The sequence below is a fragment of the Asparagus officinalis genome, chromosome 5 (assembly GCF_001876935.1).
Source record: "Asparagus officinalis chromosome 5, Aspof.V1, whole genome shotgun sequence".
Lineage (NCBI taxonomy): Eukaryota > Viridiplantae > Streptophyta > Magnoliopsida > Asparagales > Asparagaceae > Asparagus > Asparagus officinalis.
In genome coordinates, this window is record NC_033798.1 from 13,809,143 (window position 1) to 13,828,755 (window position 19,613).

The 19,613-nt window shown below is 40.6% G+C and overlaps 2 protein-coding genes across 3 annotated transcripts; both read right to left on the reverse strand.

The window, feature by feature from the left end:
* On the reverse strand, positions 30-3,922 carry LOC109841401 (probable serine/threonine-protein kinase PBL25). 2 transcript variants are annotated; one of them, XM_020410352.1, is made up of 5 exons: positions 3,375-3,922; positions 2,832-3,010; positions 2,083-2,272; positions 875-1,266; positions 30-436 (listed from the first exon to the last, which is right to left on the reverse strand). In XM_020410352.1, the coding sequence occupies exons 1-5, from the start codon at positions 3,493-3,495 to the stop codon at positions 65-67; spliced, it is 1,254 nt and encodes a 417-aa protein (XP_020265941.1). In that variant the 5' UTR covers positions 3,496-3,922; the 3' UTR covers positions 30-64. The 2 variants fall into 2 exon arrangements, with proteins under 2 accessions (XP_020265941.1, XP_020265940.1); XM_020410351.1 differs by having other exon boundaries at positions 2,832-3,013; positions 3,375-3,921.
* On the reverse strand, positions 4,848-8,822 carry LOC109841403 (40S ribosomal protein S26-1-like). The gene is made up of 5 exons (XM_020410355.1): positions 8,683-8,822; positions 8,495-8,587; positions 7,479-7,563; positions 7,265-7,395; positions 4,848-5,118 (listed from the first exon to the last, which is right to left on the reverse strand). The coding sequence occupies exons 1-5, from the start codon at positions 8,683-8,685 to the stop codon at positions 5,053-5,055; spliced, it is 378 nt and encodes a 125-aa protein (XP_020265944.1). The 5' UTR covers positions 8,686-8,822; the 3' UTR covers positions 4,848-5,052.

Genomic DNA, 19,613 nt, shown 5'->3' on the forward strand with positions numbered 1-19,613 from the left:
AATCGCTGTACGTGTATGATACACAAATACGAGAAACAAGTTATTTCGGTTGTTTGCTTTGTTTTTAGAACGAGTCTCTCTGATCATCATCACATTTGAACATCTGATGGCTTCTTGAGCTCGCACCCCACTCGATTGCCTCCTGCACTGCACGCTGGCGATCATCAGCCGTATGCTTATCCAATGTACTCCGATCACTGTGCTTACTATCTTGGCGTGTTGCAGACTGAGCTGAGCTCTCTTCGGCACTCGGCGACAAAAGGAAACTCAGCGCTGTAACCACATCGGTCATCATCGGCCTCGTTTCTGCGTCTTCTTGTAGACACATTGCTGCTACTGCAAGTGCTTGGTTAAGACCTTTCGTCGGGTAGTCTCCCTTGAGTAGGGGGTCGACGAGCTCTTTGTATCGTTTTTGATCCTTGAACATCGGTTGTGCCTGTAAGTAAAACAAGAACAACAGGAGGTTAGTGAGTGGTAGGGTTGCACGGACTTCGGTCTGCACCTGTCGAACTGGTCGAATTACTCGGTTTTTAACAGTTTGGTTGTATCATATTCGGTTCGGGTTGAAAATTTTCAATATGTTACTGACCGAACCGATCCAAACCGAGTCCACGGCTGATTGTGTGAGTTTTAGGAATGATCTTAGCCTTCATAACCCCGTTTTTAACAGTTTGGTTGTATCATATTCAGCCCCAGTTATATCCTAACGAGGGTACGAATAAACCATACAGGGGGGTGGTCGAGCCTTGGACTAATTTAAGAGTCATTTTTCAAGCCAAAGAAAAATTGGGCTGAAACTCCTTTTTTGCCCTTCTCTGATAAATACTATAAATGTAAATATCTCAAATGTAAACAGATTGTATAGGGAACATACCCATGTCACCAAATTCTGTTCATAAATATTCCTCTGAGTATCAATTACTCTCCTCCCCGTTACAAGCTCAAGCAGAACAACACCAAAACTGTACACATCTGACTTGAAAGTGAGCTGGCCAGTCCTTGCATACTCCGGCGCACAATAGCCATAGGTCCCCATGACCCTGGAGGAAACGTGCACGTTTTCCCCCATAGGACCAAGCTTTGCTAGCCCAAAATCTGAAAGCTTTGGGTTGTACTCTTCATCAAGCAAAATGTTTGATGATTTGAGATCTCTGTATATTACAGGGGGGTTTGCTTTGTCATGTAAATATTCAAGACCTTTGGCTGCTCCGAAAGCTATTTTCATTCTGATGGACCAGCTTAGGGGAGTTTGACCATCTGGGATGTCTGCAAATGCAGACAGAAATGCAAGTATTAAATACGGTTTTAAGAAAATTGCGTAAAAGAATGAGCGTACATTGCATATTGAGGGTCGAGAAATATCGAGGGCAGCTTAGGATCGGCTGTTCATCGAGATAGCGGGTTGAGGATGATGTGATTCATCGAACCAAATCGTGATGGGTGAAGTAGAAAGTGATTGTAGAATATCCTCGAAATTGAAGGGGAAATTTTTATAAGATTTACGATGCTTTATTAATCAGAATATTATGCAATTGGGGGATGACATATGTAAAAGTTGAATGTAGCAAAATTGGAAATGCTGCAATGGATGAGCGAGTATACACCGAAGTGTGATATGCTAACAAATGAGTAGATTAGTAGGAAGTTAGATGTTACGCCAATCAAACGAGAGAAGAAGTTGAGATGGTTCGACCATATGAACAGAGAATGTAGCAATTATAAGAAATGTTAATATAAAGTACCATTTATGGTTTCTTGCATAGGCGCGGCTGAGAGTTTCTCTTGAGCCCCTCATCCTTTTTCTCGAAAAAATAAGAATGATAATATAAGTTACAACAAATAAGGACTGGATGTACACCTAGGAGAATTTGATTAGATAATGTTAAGAAGAATATGATAGTGATTAACTTAGTGGGGGGGGAGATAACTCTTAACAAAAATAAATCAAAGTACTAAATGAAAGAGTATGATTCATGTAGCGGGCGTTAAAATTTTGGGATAAAAGTGTTTTCTGCTGTTGTTAATGTTATAGAATGAGATGACATAGATCGTAGGTAATTCATAAAATCTCTGGCTTCTTACCAAGTAAATGATCTTCTAAGGCACCTAAAGCCATGAACTCGTAGACTAAGAGCCTCTGCTCTCCATCTGCGCAGTATCCTATAAGATTCACAAGATTTTGATGATGGAGGAGACTGAGCATCAGAACCTCAACAAGGAACTCCCTGTTGCCTTGAAACCCATTTCTGTCAAGTTGCTTGACGGCTGCAAGCTGATACAAATTTTAAATGAGAGTATTAGATCCATAAGAAAGGATAGAGGAATGGAGTACGTATATACCGTATAATCATTCATGTATTGATTTTAACTACTTATTATTCGTGTTTTATTTATTAGCTCATACACCTTAATCCGTGTGATGACATGTTTTTGGTTACTTTTTAAACTCTCGCATGAGAACCACGTAATGGGCAGAGTTAGACATTTCCAGAATATTCGCAGTGGCGGATCCACCTTTAACCGAAGTGGGGTCACGTGACTCCACTTTGGTCAAGGTGGACAAGAAACCATTTGTAAATCCTCGGTAAACACAACAAACTAAAAGGGTACATTTCACAAAATCCCTCTTAAGTCTGGGTTTTCTTAAAAAAAAAAACCTTCAATTTTCATTGTTTTTCGAAAATCCTCTAGCAGGAGCTTAAAAACTAAAATAAAAAAAAATAACAAAAAAATCCGCCAATTAGTGATGTATGTACGTACTAATAAAATAGAACATGAAGGATAAATAATTATACCCACAACCACAAATATATAATCCATTATTTCTTTACCTGGCCAGACTCGAGTTGGCCCTTATAAACCCGTCCAAACCCTCCTTCACCCAAAAGACACTCAGACCGGAAATTCTTGGTGGCTGCAGCGAGCTCTCTGAATGTAAATGTTTGTGCTGCAATATTTCCATTTTCAGCTTCCTTTTTAGTTGCTGGATTCTGTGAGCTCTTCAGCATTGCTTCTGTACATAAAAACGTTTAAAAGTATGGATATTCAATTCCCCCCCACCCCTCCTAATATATATACAAGTTCCATTGCAGTCTCTATTGCCATAATTTCCAGAGTGAATGCTGAAGAGCTCTTCAGCATTGCTTCTCTATTGCCATAATGTTGCTTATGAAATTTATCCGAAATGTTTCTAAGCAACATTTATCACAACTATAAGTGTCATAATTCTTTATAGTCTAATTTTCCGCAATCAAACGATGTGGGGCTTGCAAGCTATTAACTCAACATAGTAATCTTCACGTTAAGTAATTTTGAATATATATCGTGCATATAATTCGCAAAACATGTCATTCAGGCTGCGAAAAGCAACGCACCGGAGCTCCTAGCGGATACAACAACGGGTGCAGGCGCAGATATGGACGCGTACTCTCTCCTCGATCCATACTTCTTCGATGCTCTTCTCTCATTCGACGAAAAGCAAGAAAAACAGCTCATGTCTTAGACGGTCGTCCTGCAGCAGATCTCCCCCTTGTTATAAATTCATAGACGAAACTTTCGGGGTAAATTGGGGTTAATGTGCAGATATATGGGGATCTTTTTGGGGGAGGAATGTTCAAAAATTTGTTGGTGAGGATGGCGTTGGTCCGGTTAAGGACAGAGAGGGGATGAGAGGGGGATTGGTGTTTTTGTTTTGAGAGCTCCTGAGGCCCCGGAAGAATGGGGGTATTTTAGGACATATTTTGGTGGGGTCTACTGAATTTACGGGAGGATTTTTGTTGGAGACGCGTAGATTTTCGGACTAGCGATAATGCATGCGCACGTACGATATGTCGGTGTTGTAACAAACTTTCTGTTTGAGATGATCTTCCCAGAACTTCGTTAGCTCCGGTACCTAAATCATTACTGGGTAAATGATCTTCCCAAAACTTTACGAGTGATTTCATAGTTGCAAATAGACCCCTTGTAGTAGTATCAACCAATTGCGAATAGACTCCTCGTAGCTCTATTTGTGCCCGATAGACCCCTTTAGTACTGGCCGAATTGCGAATAGAACCACAGAGATTCTGTCCGTCTCCTTAACGGGGGTTCAAATATACGTGGTTCCTATCCAAAAACAGACTTTGGACGTTTTGCAAAACAAAACGATCGACATCCCGAACCTGGCACTCCGTATGGCAATTTGCAGTCTCAGAAAATGGTCATAGAATCAATTTATGGAAAAAGGAACTTTTATTTGTAAGAGAAATAGGCAACATTACTTAGTAGAAAAAAATTCGCGAATATTAATAAAAATGACACGCACACAGCCATGTATAAGAAGAGGGGAGGGTGTGACACCTTGCATTCACGAATATTAATGCACGCTACTTACATTTTTCAAAGATTGCACGGATGGACATCAGTTGCCACACTAACAACTTGCTTGGTAAGCGAGAATGAATAGAAATTGAATGACGCGAGAATGAGTAAGAACGAAATAACAATTCCCACTTCTCATTCATTCGTACCAAACATGACATCATTTAAAAGCTAGAATGCTCATTCTCACTTCCCCTAATGAGCATTCCCAATAAGATGATAGAAAAACAAACATTCTCACTTAAGTGAAAATAAAAATGAGCACCATGTTTCAAATTAAACTCAAATGTGAGAATAAAAATGAGCACCATGTTCCTATATTAATTACATTTTTATTATTTTTCATTCCATTTTCACTTTACTCCATTCCCACATTATCAAACCCGCATTATCAAACGAGACATAATAGACAATATATACGTGCATCCTACCTACATTATTACGTAAAGGGCCTTCTATAGCAACTTCTTTTTTCCGAGAATCTCACGTGAAGTGCAAAATAAAATAAGTCGAATGCTGGATTGAACAGTTTCACACACAAAATCAAAGCAAAAGGCAGGAACAAGTATAAAAATAAAACATGTTCTTAGATCACTCCAAAAGTCTAATCTCAAGCAAAATTGTCTTAGAACTAAAGGGAGAAAATGTTCGAGCACTGAAAACACCACAACTCAATTTTAATACTCAGAAACATCAGGTGCGAGCTGGTGCTGGCGCTCCAGCAGGGCGAGGAGCTTGGCCAGGCTTTGCCGCGTCGTCCTGCGAGAACAAAACAATAGAAGGTCAGTCAATAATTCATTCATAGATATGGTATCATATGGACAATACTGCAGCTGTTTTCCCATGAAAAGTGCAATGGCGAGGCTAACATTATTCTTTCACCTCGGTTAGGGCACCCACTACCTAGATAATACCTAAATAAAACCATTTATGAAAATAACTGCAAGCAAATTAAATTTAACTAGGAGAAGGGTATCACATAATTAGGATGCAACTAGAATTATAATCATACTTAACCATCAACATATTTTGGGATTTACAGGTGTACCATGTTAAAGCTTAACAAATCTGACGTCCCAGTACAAAAGCAGGATATTAAAAACCCAGTATTGCCCCAATCCAGTATGTTGGGCTTCCAAAATCTGGACCAGGACCAAGGGCCCATCAGACTGCTAAAATGTAACTAGGAAAATTTTCCCAGAACTTTACAAGTGAAAATTTCATAGTATTCTACAGCATGTGAAATTCATAATGGTTTCGCATGTAAATTTACTAGTATACATCAAGAACCAACACCACGCCAAAAAAACCCAAACAAAAGAAGAAAAAATCATGATTACTGTATTTTGTGGACGCTGCATGGCTACGCTAGGATATTTCTGAATTATTTTGCATTCTAAAACTTTGAAGCTCAGATACTTCGTGACACTTCAATGACACCCTAAATTTATGAGGAATGAGGTTAATATTACATAAATAAATTACAATGCAATTGTAATTCCTAGATTCAAAAATGTGAGGTCTAGATTTTACCAAGGCCTAGCATAAACTAGATAAGTCAGTTTAAGCGAACTGTATACATGTCTTTCTAGCTGAACATGAAGTGTGAAGATGGCATTTAATAGTGTGACTTCATTTTTCTAAAGATAGATCACCTTCTTGCATTCTACCAGTTAGAGTTTATAATGTGAAAAACTCATACTTTGATGGTGCACCTACTACAAGGCTAAAGGTGTATCATCTTAAAACTTGATAGCATTCTCCCACATTCATAGGTCATAAACTATAAGATGAAAAAAGAAATGGATCGGGTTGCTAAAATCCAAGTAGTGCTAGCTGCTTCATAGGTACAAATAAAGTTATGCACGGCCTGCACAAACAAACACATGCCTTATCACTTTTTTCTTGGAAGAACAAAAACTTCACAGATGACAGAAAATAAGAGGATTAAATTTAGAGTTTATGTATATGTATACTTGACATAACAATCTAGAACAAAATATACATGTTTAGGCAAGAAAAAGGGAGAATATAGCTTTGAATAGAAGATGCAAAATCTTTCAAATTTTCTTTGTTGGAATCCACACTTCTTATGGAACAATGGTCAAACTCAACAGAACTAGCATGCAAGAATTAAAGGATCAGCATAGGATAACAGTTGTTAGCCAAGGCTTCTTAGAGGACAAATATATGACTAAAGCAAGAAACAAGTAAAGGTAAAGTTTGAATTCTAAAGACAAATACAAAGCTAGATGAATTTTTTTGTGCAAAAAGCTACAAGTATGCAGTTTGTGAACTTATCAAGGATGACAAGCATTTTGAAAAACGTGCTTGTAATATTAAATGTTGCCAAAGAGGGAAATTTTGTGAGATTTATTAAACATACATAGAATTAAACAATCAGAGAACTCAAGAACAGATATTTCATAGAAAATACACTTCTAGCTAAGAAAAGCAACCCATAAATGAGAATTCAACTGCAATTTTGATGGTAAAACCTAGCATATCTAAACACTAACCATAGTTAATAAGGTAGGTGCATATCGTGGGAAGGTTAGTTTATATATTTGGCAAATAGAGTATCATATGGTGTGACAAACAAAAAACATATGATGGCAGGTGGCAGCACAAACTATTAATACAAACTAAATACATCGTAAAATAGTACTTAACAAGTACGTTAAAAAAACATACCAAGAGAAATGTACATGCAAGATTTCATAAATTAAGTGGCCAAATAATTGTAAAACATCGCCAGATACTATTGTATCATTAGCAATAAATGTCTGTAAACAAAAAATCTTGCATGATGATCCAAATGAAAAATGATAATTGTCAGCTATGACAAAGAAAGCATAAGCAACAAACTTGAAACACTAAACAAAACAGAGGAAAGGAAATATACCCTGCGTCTGAAGCGCTGTGGAGGCTCACGGTTCCTCCTGTTGGTGCGAGACCTCACCCTCACCACATGGGAGTGGATCGCACAGGAGACACAATACTGCATCTTAGCATACAGCTTAGGAAGAGTGTACCCTGAAAATATTTTTTTAACGATTAAAAGAAATTTCCAAGCAAACGCATTCATCAAAGAAATCAAAAGGAAATATCAAAATTACCATCATAGACACAGGCCTCCTGCACATCTCTCACAGCAGCCTGCTCCACAATGTTCCTCACAAGGAACCTCTTAATAGCCTTGTCCTTAAAGAAATAGAAAAAAAAATTGAATAGATTTACAGTTACTGAAGAGAAACGAATATCGTAGAGAATAAGCACTCAACATAGGCACCAGAAAATCAACTAATTGCCTGAAGAACATGGGTATCAGTTCTTGAATGGGAAAAAAAAGAAAAAGACAATAAAAAGGAAAAGAACTAGTATCTAACCTAAATAGATAAATTCGCACGACCGAATGTTTAAATTGGGGGTGGAAGTTGATGATTAAATGATTGTCAAATTGTTCAATTATTAAGTCTAATTATTTGTTCAAATAATTCAAAAGATCATTTAATTCAATATAGAAATTAAATAATTTTTAGAATATGGATAATGAATGAATCATATATGAACATTTACATATTCAATTCATTTTTCTAATGAAATACTGGTTTAAAATTTGACAATATGATCATATATTACATGCATTGTTACGTGCACGATGTTATATTTCTTACTTAACCTTTAATTCAGATTCTACATTAATATTCACATATTTAAGAGTCCCAAATCGATTTTTCCTAACCAAATATTTAACTAGCACATTTATACATCATAACTATACAGTAATAATTTTCATATAAGTATACAGTAATAATTTTCATATGAGGTTAAGTCTTCCTCGAAATCTAATTCTTAAAAAAATGAAATTATCTCTTTGACCAAATAAAAGTGTCCTCTTAAACAGATAACTTAGTATCAACAAAATATATAGAATATTAATCAAATAAATATGTTCCAATCTCCAATAAATGCTCGAATAAGGTTATGTATGAATATCCGAATTCGAACTCGAACATGAACATGTCGGTATCATATTCGATCTAATTTCTATAGATCTAAGTTCCTCCTAAAAATCTGAATGAAAACTGCATCAAAATCTAGGGTTTAGATGTTGATCCTCGACCAAGAATACCTTAGGGCAGCATTTTCCGCAGTTGGAGCAGCGGATGAAGTTGACGTGTCCGCGTCCGTGCTTGTTCCTTCCTCCATTCCTTCGCTTAAACGTCTGCAAACAAAAAAATTACATGATCAGATATGAGACAGATCAAAGCAAGAAGAAGATGACGTCAGATTAGAGAGCCTAGGGTTTCGATCACTCGCCATGGCCGCTGGATTCGAAGAAGCTTAGCCCTAGCTTCTTGAAATCTAGGGTTTTTGGAGGAGAAGCGCGGCGTTGAGAGCTAGACTGCGAGATTAGGGTTTTTTTATACGAGACGATCAGATGTGGATTTAACTGCAGAGATGTAATCTTGACCGTCCAATTACGATGTAGGGATAATAGCTTTGTGACTACCGTCTGGGCCCAGAAATAAGGTCATTTTTGCCTGTAGACCCCTGACATCTATTTTATTTGCAGGTTTCTCCAAACATGCATAACAAAGTGGGTAGATGTCAGAATGATGATGATTGGACTTGAATCGGATCTTCTCAGTTCAGAAATTTTTATGCATCTGCACAGTTAACTCAAGTTTTTGCTCTGTGCAGTCTATGAAGTTCCCCACATTTGAAGAACTAGAACTTAAGTTCATTGTACATGATGCTTTCACAGGCATTGTTCAATAAATAACATCAATCTGAACAGCCCTTTACCCTCCTAGGATCATGAGGATGTCTTAGCGTGCAGCGTGCGATAAGACAACTTCGAATCCAAGTGTTTACACTCAAAATAACAATACTGAATCAGTTTGGATTTTTCAGCCCGCAATGTTAATTTTGCATGGCGCCTCGCCTTTGAAGACTCCACCTATTCGTCCGAAAACAAGTTCAGACGGTACTGGAGATGGAAGTTATCCACTTGTTATGGATTTTGAGCGCCCAGCAGTATCTTTCTTTTCAAATCCGCTATATGTTTTTGTCGCTGTTGGGAAATTGAAGTTGAACCTAGATTTGCTGAGATACCATGCTAAAGACCCCGCCTACCGCACCATAGATTACTCTGAAGTTGCAAGTTGCGGTGAAGGTTAAAGGTTACAACTCTGTACTCCAACCTCACTTATAGATTATCGCTGGCAATTGCAGATTGGTTAACTGCTATTCGATTGTTCACGAAAAACTGCTAGTTTTTTTCGCGTGATGTCATCGTCATATATACTTCCTTCAGAAAAATCAATGACCACTCAATTCTCGAACTGATGAAATTTACCTTTCCACCATCACCAATCACCAATGGAAAGTAAGCTGGCAGACGTAGGAGCCAGTTGCCGTTCTAAAGCAGTCATTTCACCATGGGGGATTCCAGCAAGCTTTATTAGGTGGTCCATGGCTGCATCTAGGCTTAACTTTGATCCTCGTGCGTCAAATTTTCAGGGAGGATCAGATGAGCCTGCAAATTTAAGTGCCGATATCAGAAACGATGAAAATTGATTATCATGCTAAGTTTCTTGAAACATACCTGACTGTGTACGTAGCTAATGCACTTAAAGCTCGATACAGAGCGCTCTCCTTTAGGTACCTGCATTTACATGTTGAGCCTTGAAACTATCACATTTCTTCCAGAAAGTAGGATCAGATTGTGGGTCTTGAGATCATGATGCAAACATATATTGCATGAGCAGGTTCAATTTCTCTGAACCATAGAAAATTCATTGAAGGGCACCCCCATCTCAAGAATCTCGAACATGACTTGCTGCGAAGAACAGGTCATAACTTTCAAACCGTAAGTCGGAATTGGACGAATTATATATAAAAATCGGCTATCTCGACGAGACGGAACCATCCGAACACAGCCAAAGGCTTCGGTTTGCTTCTTCCGTTTCGTCAAATTCCTTACAGTTTGAGATATCTCTGCGTTTTAATATGAAGAGACCGTCAATTTGTAGTCTCTTTTGCTAGAGCGTTGTAAAGATCGTCACCTTGTAACCTTCGTCTTGGCTCCTTGAAAATATGAGAGTCATCAGATTGTAACTCCCGATGTTGATTGTGAAGGCTGTTGAATTAGAGCTTTCATCAGTTGTCGTGAAGGTCGTCAGATTGTAACATTCAGCGATCTACGTGAAAGTCTTTAAATTATGGCCTTCTGGAAGTCGTCAGATTGTAACTTCCATCATCGGTATTTAATGGGGGATAAGCTATCTATTGTGATTTTTAGACAGCCTACATGGAGCTGTTGATTCTTTGTCATAAAGGAATCATTCTCTGCACTCGCTTCGAAGGCATCTTGGTTGAAGGGATTTGCCACGTAGGACTTGTGTGAAGGTATGCGTCATAATCCTGCTTCTGGAATGCGAGGGTGGACCCTTGCGTTTTGAACTTGAGACGCGGGTCTCACCCTTGCATTTTAAATTTGGAACCCGGGTGTGACCTCGGCGTTGTGGTTTTTGTGACGCGGGTCTAACCTCGGTGTTTTGACTTGACACGTGGATGTGGCTTTTTATGCATTTTTAACTAAGTCTTTGAGACTTGTCTTTAGCTCATCTATTTCAAGTCTCGGCTCACATCCATTAAGCTAATGGGTCTTCAAACATGCATAGGATTTTTGGCAAACCCTCAGCCATCAACGGATTTGATAAGCTTTTACCGACTACCGTTTGAGTCGGGCTAGCATGTGAATTATCAAAAATGGCAGTTTCGAAGGATTTTTCAGTCAAGGATCAAAAGGAAGGATGAATCTAAGACGAAGATCGAGTTTTGAGGGAGAACGGAGGCTCGAGGGAAGAGAAATTCAAAAAGGAGGCAAAGGGGGGGGGCCGGCCCTAGGGTAAAGAAAAAGAAAAGAAAAAGAAACCCTTTTATATAGGGTGAACCGGTTTTGGGCCGAACCGAACCGAACCGGACCAGACCCAGTTCAAACCAAAACTCAAATTGAAGTCGAACCGAGCATCGAAACGACTTCAAGTCGAGCGACGATTCAACCCGTCACTTACTCACTCTTCTCCCACATGTTCGAAAGAGTCGGAGGATTTTTTGAACCGATTTACTGCCTTTTTTGGCTCATTTTAAGCCGGTTCAGCGCATTTTTTTGGCAAACCCTCAGCCATCAACGGATTTGATAAGCTTTTACCGACTACCGTTTGAGTCGGGCTAGCGTATGGATTGTCTAAGTCCGTTCCACATGTAACATTGTGCTAAGAGAATGAACCCTTTTAGACTTGATGCTATGATTTTGAATACATAGACTTGGTCATTTTTACGAAAAAAACTAACTGGCGACGCGTATTAGGCGTAGACTTATCTATATTTAGTGATCGAGATAAAGTCCTCCATGCGTGTAAGACATGGATTCTGGTGTTATTAATAATAACCTGCTACGATATTGAATGTGTAAACTCCATCATGTGATTTACGATATAATATTTGGGAAATCATGTCGTAATAGAATCGAAGAGCCTTTCGTTCGATAGCAGCAGCTTCCTTAGGATCATCAGGCAAAATTCCGTATAGGACGTAGTCAATATACGGGAATCGCCAATCCCTAGATTCAAGCTCCATAGAGGTTATGCAGACTTCCCCTGATGGCAATGCTAGTGAAGTTGCCAACGAGGCTAAAGCGTTTGCATAAGCATTCTGAGCTCGTGGAATATATTCAATAAAGAAACCTTTGAACTTCTTAGCTTGCTTTAGCACTGCGAAGTAGTAGAGCTCGTGGAATATATTCAATAAAGAAACCTTTGAACTTCTTAGCTTGCTTTAGCACTGCGAAGTAGTACGGGATCAGATCCTATTCAATAAAGAAACCTTTGAACTTCTTAGCTTGCTTTAGCACTGCGAAGTAGTACGGGATCAGATCCTTATGACGCACTGCATATTCCCCTCGGACTTGATTTACGATGAGTTGAGAGTCACTGTAAGCCTCGAGGTGTCGAATATTAAGCTCTTCGGCAAATTGCATTCCTAATAGCAGAGCATTATACTCGGCTACATTGTTGGTGCATGGCTCGATCATGGAAAATCCCTTTGGGATCATATAACCGTTTGGAGATATGAATACTACTCCCACTCCCGCGGTAATTGCTTCATAAGGGTTTGCTCTGGATGCACCGTCAAAAAATAATCTCCATACTTGCATAGCTTCTTGAGTGACGTAAGCTTCAGCAACTTCGTCGGGTAATTCTTCATACAACTTAGACATTCCTGGCACCGGGTGATCGGCTAGGAAGTCTGCCAACGCTTGACCCTTGACTGCTTTTTGGAGCATAAATTACATGTCATATTATGACAATAGGATGACCCACTTTGCGAGTCGGTAATTTAGAGATGATGGTTTTGTCATCAGAACTCTCAAGGGATTTACCTTAGAAATGACATGAATTGTTTGTCCTACCAAGTAATGTCGCATCTTCTGGACTGCGAATACTAAAGTGAGACATTCTTTTTCGATCGGGTTATACCGATGCTCGGCTCCCATCATGGTCATGCTTAAGTAGTAGATAGCTTGCTCTTGACCTTGATCGTTGTTCTGGGCTAATAAAGCTCCAAGAGAATGGTCCATGGCTCTCACATACAACATGAAATGGTTTTCCCGATATTAGGATCACGAGAACTGGCGGTTGGGTGAGATATCTCTTAATCTCCTCGAATGCTTTTTGACATTCTCCATCCCAAACAAAGGACACTCATTTCTTCATAAGCTTAGAAAAAGGTTGACAGCGCCCCGAAAGATTAGATATGAATCTCCGAATGTAGATCAGTCTGCCTTACAAACCTCTAAGTTCTTTGAGATTCTTCGGAGGTATCATATCTTGGATGGCACGCACTTTCGCTGGATCGAGAGAAATTCCCTTGGATGTGACGATAAATTCCAGGAATTTTCCGCTTGATACCCCAAGGAACGATTTTGTCGTGTTCATCTTCAACTGATGTGCTCGCATGATATTGAATATTGTCTTCAAGTCTGTAAGATGATCACCTTTATGTTGGCTGTTTACTGCTATATCGTTAACGTAATATTCTATCTTCTTACGCAGATGTTCATGGAAGATGGTGTTCATTGCACGTTGATAAGTTGCACCTGCGTTTTTCGGGCCGAAGGGCATCACTGTGTAGCAATACACCCCCAGTGGAGTTCTGAACGCATTATGCTTTACGTCTTCAGGATACATCTTGATTTGATTATACCCGGAGAATCCATCCATGAAAGACATCCTTTCATATCCGTAGGTATTGTTAATCATGACATCGGTGATGGAAAGTGTAAACTCGTCTTTTGGACAAGCTGTGTTAAGGTCACGAAAGTCGATACATATTTGGACCTTACCGTTCTTTTTAGGAACTGGACAATGTTGGCTACTTAGTCTGGGTATTGTTCCTCTCTAATAAAACCTGAGTCTATAAGCTTTTTAACTTCAGACTCAATTGCCTCCATGATCTCTGGACGAAACCGGCGTTGTTGTTGTTTAACGGGTTTTGCATCCGGATCGATGTTGAGACGATGCATGGCCGCTTTTGGGTCAAGACCAGGCATATCTTCATAATTCCAAGCAAATACATCTATATACTCTCGGACAAGAGATATAAGGTCTTCTTTCTCGGATGATGATAATTTTTCGCTTATGAAAATTGGTTTAGGGTCGGATTCATCTCCCATGTTGACCTGGATTACTTTATCTTCAGTAGGTGGTTCGCATTGTTCGAAGTGCATATCCCACAAGATGTTGAGGCATTTGATCCAAGGATCATTGGTCGATTCAATTAATTCTTCATCACCCCCTATGTCTGCATCTGGATGACTGGTTGAAACCATGTTCACGGTCAAACTTTTAAAGAGAGGTCCGACACTGATGTCGGATTCCCAATAGGATGTTCCAGATGAATGGTCCTGATGTAAATAATTACTGATTTTATTTTCTGAGACAGAGGTAGTTGTGACGTAGCCCACACCCCTTCTAGTTTTTTGATAATAATCCAAAGGTTTTCCTTCGGGGGTGAGAGACATTCGAATCGGTGTTCGTCTTCCTTTCCCGGAGTTTAAACCCGATTTTTCATTAAAATTCTATCTCATTTGTTTCATTAAATGTATAGAATTAGGTTCATGGTAATGGAATTAAGGAACTCCTTCCTCTTCCTCTGAACTTCCTCGTTTGAGTTGTTCGGGTTTGACTTTACCAAAATAGATCGGCTTCTGCCCTTTCTTTTTGGACGGGACTTTGAAGAAAGCCTTTTGTGCATTTTCTACTTCTTCATCTGAAGTGAATGATGATTTAATTGGCAATATGAGGGATGCCTCTGCACACAATGTGTGCCACGGGTTGGCACCTGCATTACGATCATTCTCTATTTGTTTATTTTTAGAGGACACATCAAACAAGTACGCCAAAATAAATCTTCATTAATACACCACTCGCCCTCACTCGGTATATTATTATTGCTCTCATCCTGACCCATTACATTAAAGTTTAACTCCCGTGGACAATCTTCTTTAGGATCCGGCTCGATATCGGCTTCATTGCCACTATCAACGTCTTCTTTCTCCTGAGATTCTAAGTAAAAAACGGAATCTGTATGGAAAATTTCCACTCCTCTGAAGGGGTACTTTTCCGCAATCAGGGTTCGAACTTCCCCTTCATCATTAGCATACTTCATAACCTGATATAGAGTAGACGGGGCAATGCGGTTTGCATGAATCCATGGTCGTCCTAACAAAAGATTGTAGGACGTGTCCGCATCTATGATGTAACAAGTCACTTCGGACTTGAGTTCTCCGATCTGGCATCTGAGTTTGATCTTTTCCAGGGGCCGAGTGTTGTTAGCGTTGAACCCGAAGATGGTAGTCTGAGTGGTGTTCAGCCGATGCATGGGAATCCCTAAGACCTGCATGACCCTGTAAGGCATGATGCTAAGTGCTGAGCCCGGGTCAACTTGGACATGACTGATTTCGGAGGATCTGATATACCCCGTATAGTATAGCGGTCTATCGTGCTTATGCTTGACCTGTATGTCTTCCTACGTAAATGATATGCAAGGTAAACTTCTCGCTGCTTGTAGGCATTACAGGCAAGGTTGGTCTTCAGAAGCTTTAGGGATTGGAGCGATTTGTGTAATAAAAGTCTCTGTATTCTTTAATGCTTCAATCAAAGCTTCTTTGGTGGTTTTGGACAATCTTAGGAGCTCATATAGAGTAATCATGGCCGGTATGTTGGCCAGCTGCGTCATGACATTGAATTGGAAGGGAGCACTTGACTCTCCGGGCTCTTGGAGAAGATTTTTGTTAAACCAGATCTCCTTTTGTTTCCCTTTATCAACTGGCTTCTTTGGTACAGAACCCCAAGCGTCTTGGGGCTGTTCTTCAGCTTTTTGAGCATTCTGGTCGTAGTCCCTCAAGTAAGCCTTTCCTGACCGAGTGTCAGGGTTACCTCCTGGGTATACCGCCAGGGCAATCCCCTCTTCTTCTGAGTCGGTAAGAGGTTTGAGATGATCATCATTCTCATTAGTAGAGGGGCTAATCATGTTGGATGACTTAACCTTGCCTCCCTTCTTTTTGGACGTGGTTTTCATCCATTGTTGATCTTTAACTAAGTCGGTATGGACCCACATGATCTCCCCTTTTGGGGTAGTGAAGGGTACTAACCCACTGTCCTCCTGACAGTATAAGTCAGTGTTTTTTAGGAGCATTTCTCCTTTATGAATGGGGACAACACTATCTGTAGTCGCTACCGGAGGGAAGTCACCGAATTAGACCGCTATCATATTAGTGGATACGGTCTTTTGATCAAGCTTCAAGTTGAGTATATTAGCATTCACCAAATTTTGCATGATGTCTTTGAAGACATAACACTTTCTAGTAGGATGTCCTAGGAACCTATGATAGCGGCAATAATTAGGATCATCCACCTTTCCTGCTTCATCCGGCTTCCTGATTTCGGGAAGCTGCAGCTTGTTGTTCTTCCGAAGTAATTAGAACAAGGTGTCCACATGCTCTTCTTTGAATGAATACTGCTTGGGTGCTCTTTGCTGATTTGGTGCCTTGCCTTGCTTAGCAGGTGGTGTTGTGCGTATATTAACGTCATCCGCCAAAGTCTCATTTCTCTTAGACCGCGGGGCATTGTGCTAGTTGCGTTGCTGCTGTGGCTTGGGTTGTGTAACTTTAGAGGCTTTAACTCGGGCAATAATTTCTTCGTCCTGTTCTCCTTGCGAAACTAATTGTCTCCAGGAGCGGCATTCCGTCACCCCCATTTGAGTGGGCAGTTGGGTCTGCAAGTTGTGCCTGTAAGTTTCAACCAAAGTTGATTGAGTCATACCTGACGAGCATCACAATGCCATGCTACAGAATCTCTCCACATAAGTCTTAATGGACTCTCCTTTCCTCTACTTGGTGGTGAGAAGAGTCAGGACCGAAACTTCTGTGTCATACTAGAAGAACCTAGCTAAGAAAAACCTTTCCAAATCTATCCATTTTTTAATAGATCCAGCAGGCAGTTTCATAAACCACTCGAAGGCAAACCCTTTAAGAGTACCGATGAACAAACATGTTAGGATGGCGTCGCTCGCTACCACATCTCCAGTCTGTGACTTGAAGTAGTAGATGTGCTGATTTGGCGATCATGTGCAATCGAACGGTTGCAAGGTAGGGGCCTTAAACTTTGGTGGGTAGGGAGCTGTGTCCCACTCAGCAGGATAAGGCCACACCACTCCTGCTTCGCGGAGCTCACTCCTGTTGGCGATTGCGTTGAGGCGAGCTTCTAGTTCATCCACTTTAAAGGACTGAGGGTGCAGTTCTCTTTTCATCTCTTTCTCGTTTTTAGAAGAAGATTCTATGTTTTGAGCTTCGTGATCCGAATGCTCAGGCGCTTTCTGCTTTCCTTTGGAGATTGTCCTTCGGGAAGACTCCGATCTTTGGCCTTTTTCAGCAATGAACTGGGCCAACATATCCTTTATTTGGAGAAGTGTCCCCTGTTGCGTCTAGAGCATGACATGATATTCGTTAACTCTTTTGGCTAAGTCTTCGGGGTTTCCAGTCATATAAACGAAAACCTCTCGTGCCACGATGAAGCTTGAAGATTGAGATTCGGCAATTGCCGAATGTTCATTATCTGAAGCGATCCCCTTGGCTAACTTTTGATAATCAACCGAGCGAATGGCTCCTGTCCGAGTCCGAGTATGCCAGTATACTCCTTCGAATTTGTCATAAATTTCCCGAACAGTCGGGGAATGACTTCTTTATGACTCATCAGAATCGGGATGCGAGGCTTTTCCTCTGCCGATCACGTTGATAGTGACCTCAGAATATTCAATTTCAGAGGCCTTCTTTTTGTGGTGATGTTGTCGTTTGGCAAGTCTAACGACATATGTCAGTCTGTCAAACACGAATTGCCGAGGTTCAGATGTACAGCAGTGGCATTTCAAAATAACTGCAGAAATAAGCCACTCACATTGGCAGGCATGAGCTGCCTGCTGTGTAGGTCTTCTTCTTGACAGCAGTTCACGTAAATCAGAGACTTAGGAAGAGTCTCGTGAGGTCAAAGATGGAACCCCTTTCCCCTGAGTGGGTAGAACTAATTCTTACTGGGCATGAATTTTGAATCCATGCTGACTCTTTTGAACTCGGCGGACCACATCTTGTTCTTGAGAAGAAACGCGAGGGTCACGCTTTGGTTTACAAACATTAGGTCAGGGCCTATGTTTGGCCGGTGAAACAGACCCTTGAGAGTCGTGTTTTATTTGGACGCATCCTTGAAGTGTGCGTCTGTTGGATAAAGCGGACCCCTGAGGGTCATGTTTGGCTTGAACGTACGCTTGTGGTGTGCGTTTGATTGATAAAACAGACCCTTGAGGGTCTTGTTTTGGTTGAACGCACGCTTGTGGTGTGTGTTTGGTTGATGAAACAAACCCTTGAGGGTCTTGTTTTGGTTGAACGCACGCCTGTGGTGTGTGTTTGGTTGGTAGAACGTGCCTTTGGGGGTCACATTTTGCTTTTGAGACGCACCCCTGAGGTGTGCGTCTGGATTGAACAACACAGGCATGAGGGTTGCATTTAAGTTGGGTTACACGAGGCTCATAATCGGGCTCGTTACCGCGAAGTATGCGTTCTGGAGCAGAAACACAGGGTTCGGGCAGAGGCTCAAAAACACAATCTTCGCATTGGGCAAGAGATTGGTTGTTCCGCAAGTGCGCTCGTCGTATGGATTTCTCCTTCGTCGAGCGACGTTTTTCTTGGCTTGCTTCAACGCCTTGGCTGCAACGTCATCAGTGTTGATTGGATTTTCCTTCGTCATAGGCCTCTTATGACCTATGACACGCCGTGTTGATGCAGGTGTGGAGTCTTTAACTTGTTGAATGAGTTTGGAATCTTGGCCAAAGGGGAGGACCTTCTTTGGCATCTCAGCAGTAGTTAAGATCTCTTTGGAGATCTTGCGGGTGTCACGCCTAGCCTTAGGGCTAAGCGATCCAGAGGAGAGGGCCTCATCGTATTTGGCTTGGTCGAACTCTACGACAAGAGTTTCGACGGTGGTTCCCGTGAGGTGAACGTCAGATTGCGTCATCACTTCTTTGTCTGAGAAGCTAGTCCCCAGTGGAGTCGCCATCTTTTATTTGTAGAAAATTTGCAGTAAAAGAAATAAAAGGAAAATTTGGTTTAGATTCTCTCGATCTCAATTACAATTTGGATTTCCTGATTACAAAAGAGAAGAGAATGATCTGGATTCTCCCCTTTGTTTAAAACTAGGTTCTTCTTGGTAGCGATGGAGTGCCTCCTTCGAATGTTTGCATTGAATTCGCTCTCCGTTGACGATCCGACTATTTTTTATCTCGTGGGAACGATGAACTTGTATGACAAGTTTGATTTAGAACTCTTAATGAGTTTCAAAACTCAGAACGAGTTGAAAACTCTGAAAAGAGTTGTTGAAACTAAATAATCGGTTAATAGCCAAATAGATTTGTTTGTTGCTGAAGAATCCTTCGAGATTTGATTTCCTAGCTGCCAAGCAGTTCCTTGGTCTCCAGAAATCTCTCCCTCTCCGCCAAAGAATCTAACCTTATGCGGTTTTGATCTCAAAATCTTCAACCCCTTACTCAGTTGAGTAATGGCGGTTATTTATAGAGGGATAAGGGGTGTAACCAACCCCTAAATCCGCTCCTAAGTGGGCAAAAATCCCTCAAAA

What these genes read in the sequence shown, in the direction of transcription:
- LOC109841401 (XM_020410351.1), bottom strand. Translation starts at nt 3,495, where the DNA reads ATGAGCTGTTTTTCTTGCTTTTCGTCGAATGAGAGAAGAGCATCGAAG. An exon ending in TGTATCCGCTAGGAGCTCCG is followed by an intron (nt 3,014 to 3,374) that starts GTGCGTTGCTTT and finishes TTTTATGTACAG; the next exon opens with AAGCAATGCTGAAGAGCTCA. An exon ending in GCCAACTCGAGTCTGGCCAG is followed by an intron (nt 2,273 to 2,831) that starts GTAAAGAAATAA and finishes AATTTGTATCAG; the next exon opens with CTTGCAGCCGTCAAGCAACT.
- LOC109841403 (XM_020410355.1), bottom strand. An exon ending in GCGGAAAATGCTGCCCTAAG is followed by an intron (nt 7,564 to 8,494) that starts GTATTCTTGGTC and finishes TATTTCTTTAAG; the next exon opens with GACAAGGCTATTAAGAGGTT. An exon ending in GGAGGCCTGTGTCTATGATG is followed by an intron (nt 7,396 to 7,478) that starts GTAATTTTGATA and finishes AAATATTTTCAG; the next exon opens with GGTACACTCTTCCTAAGCTG.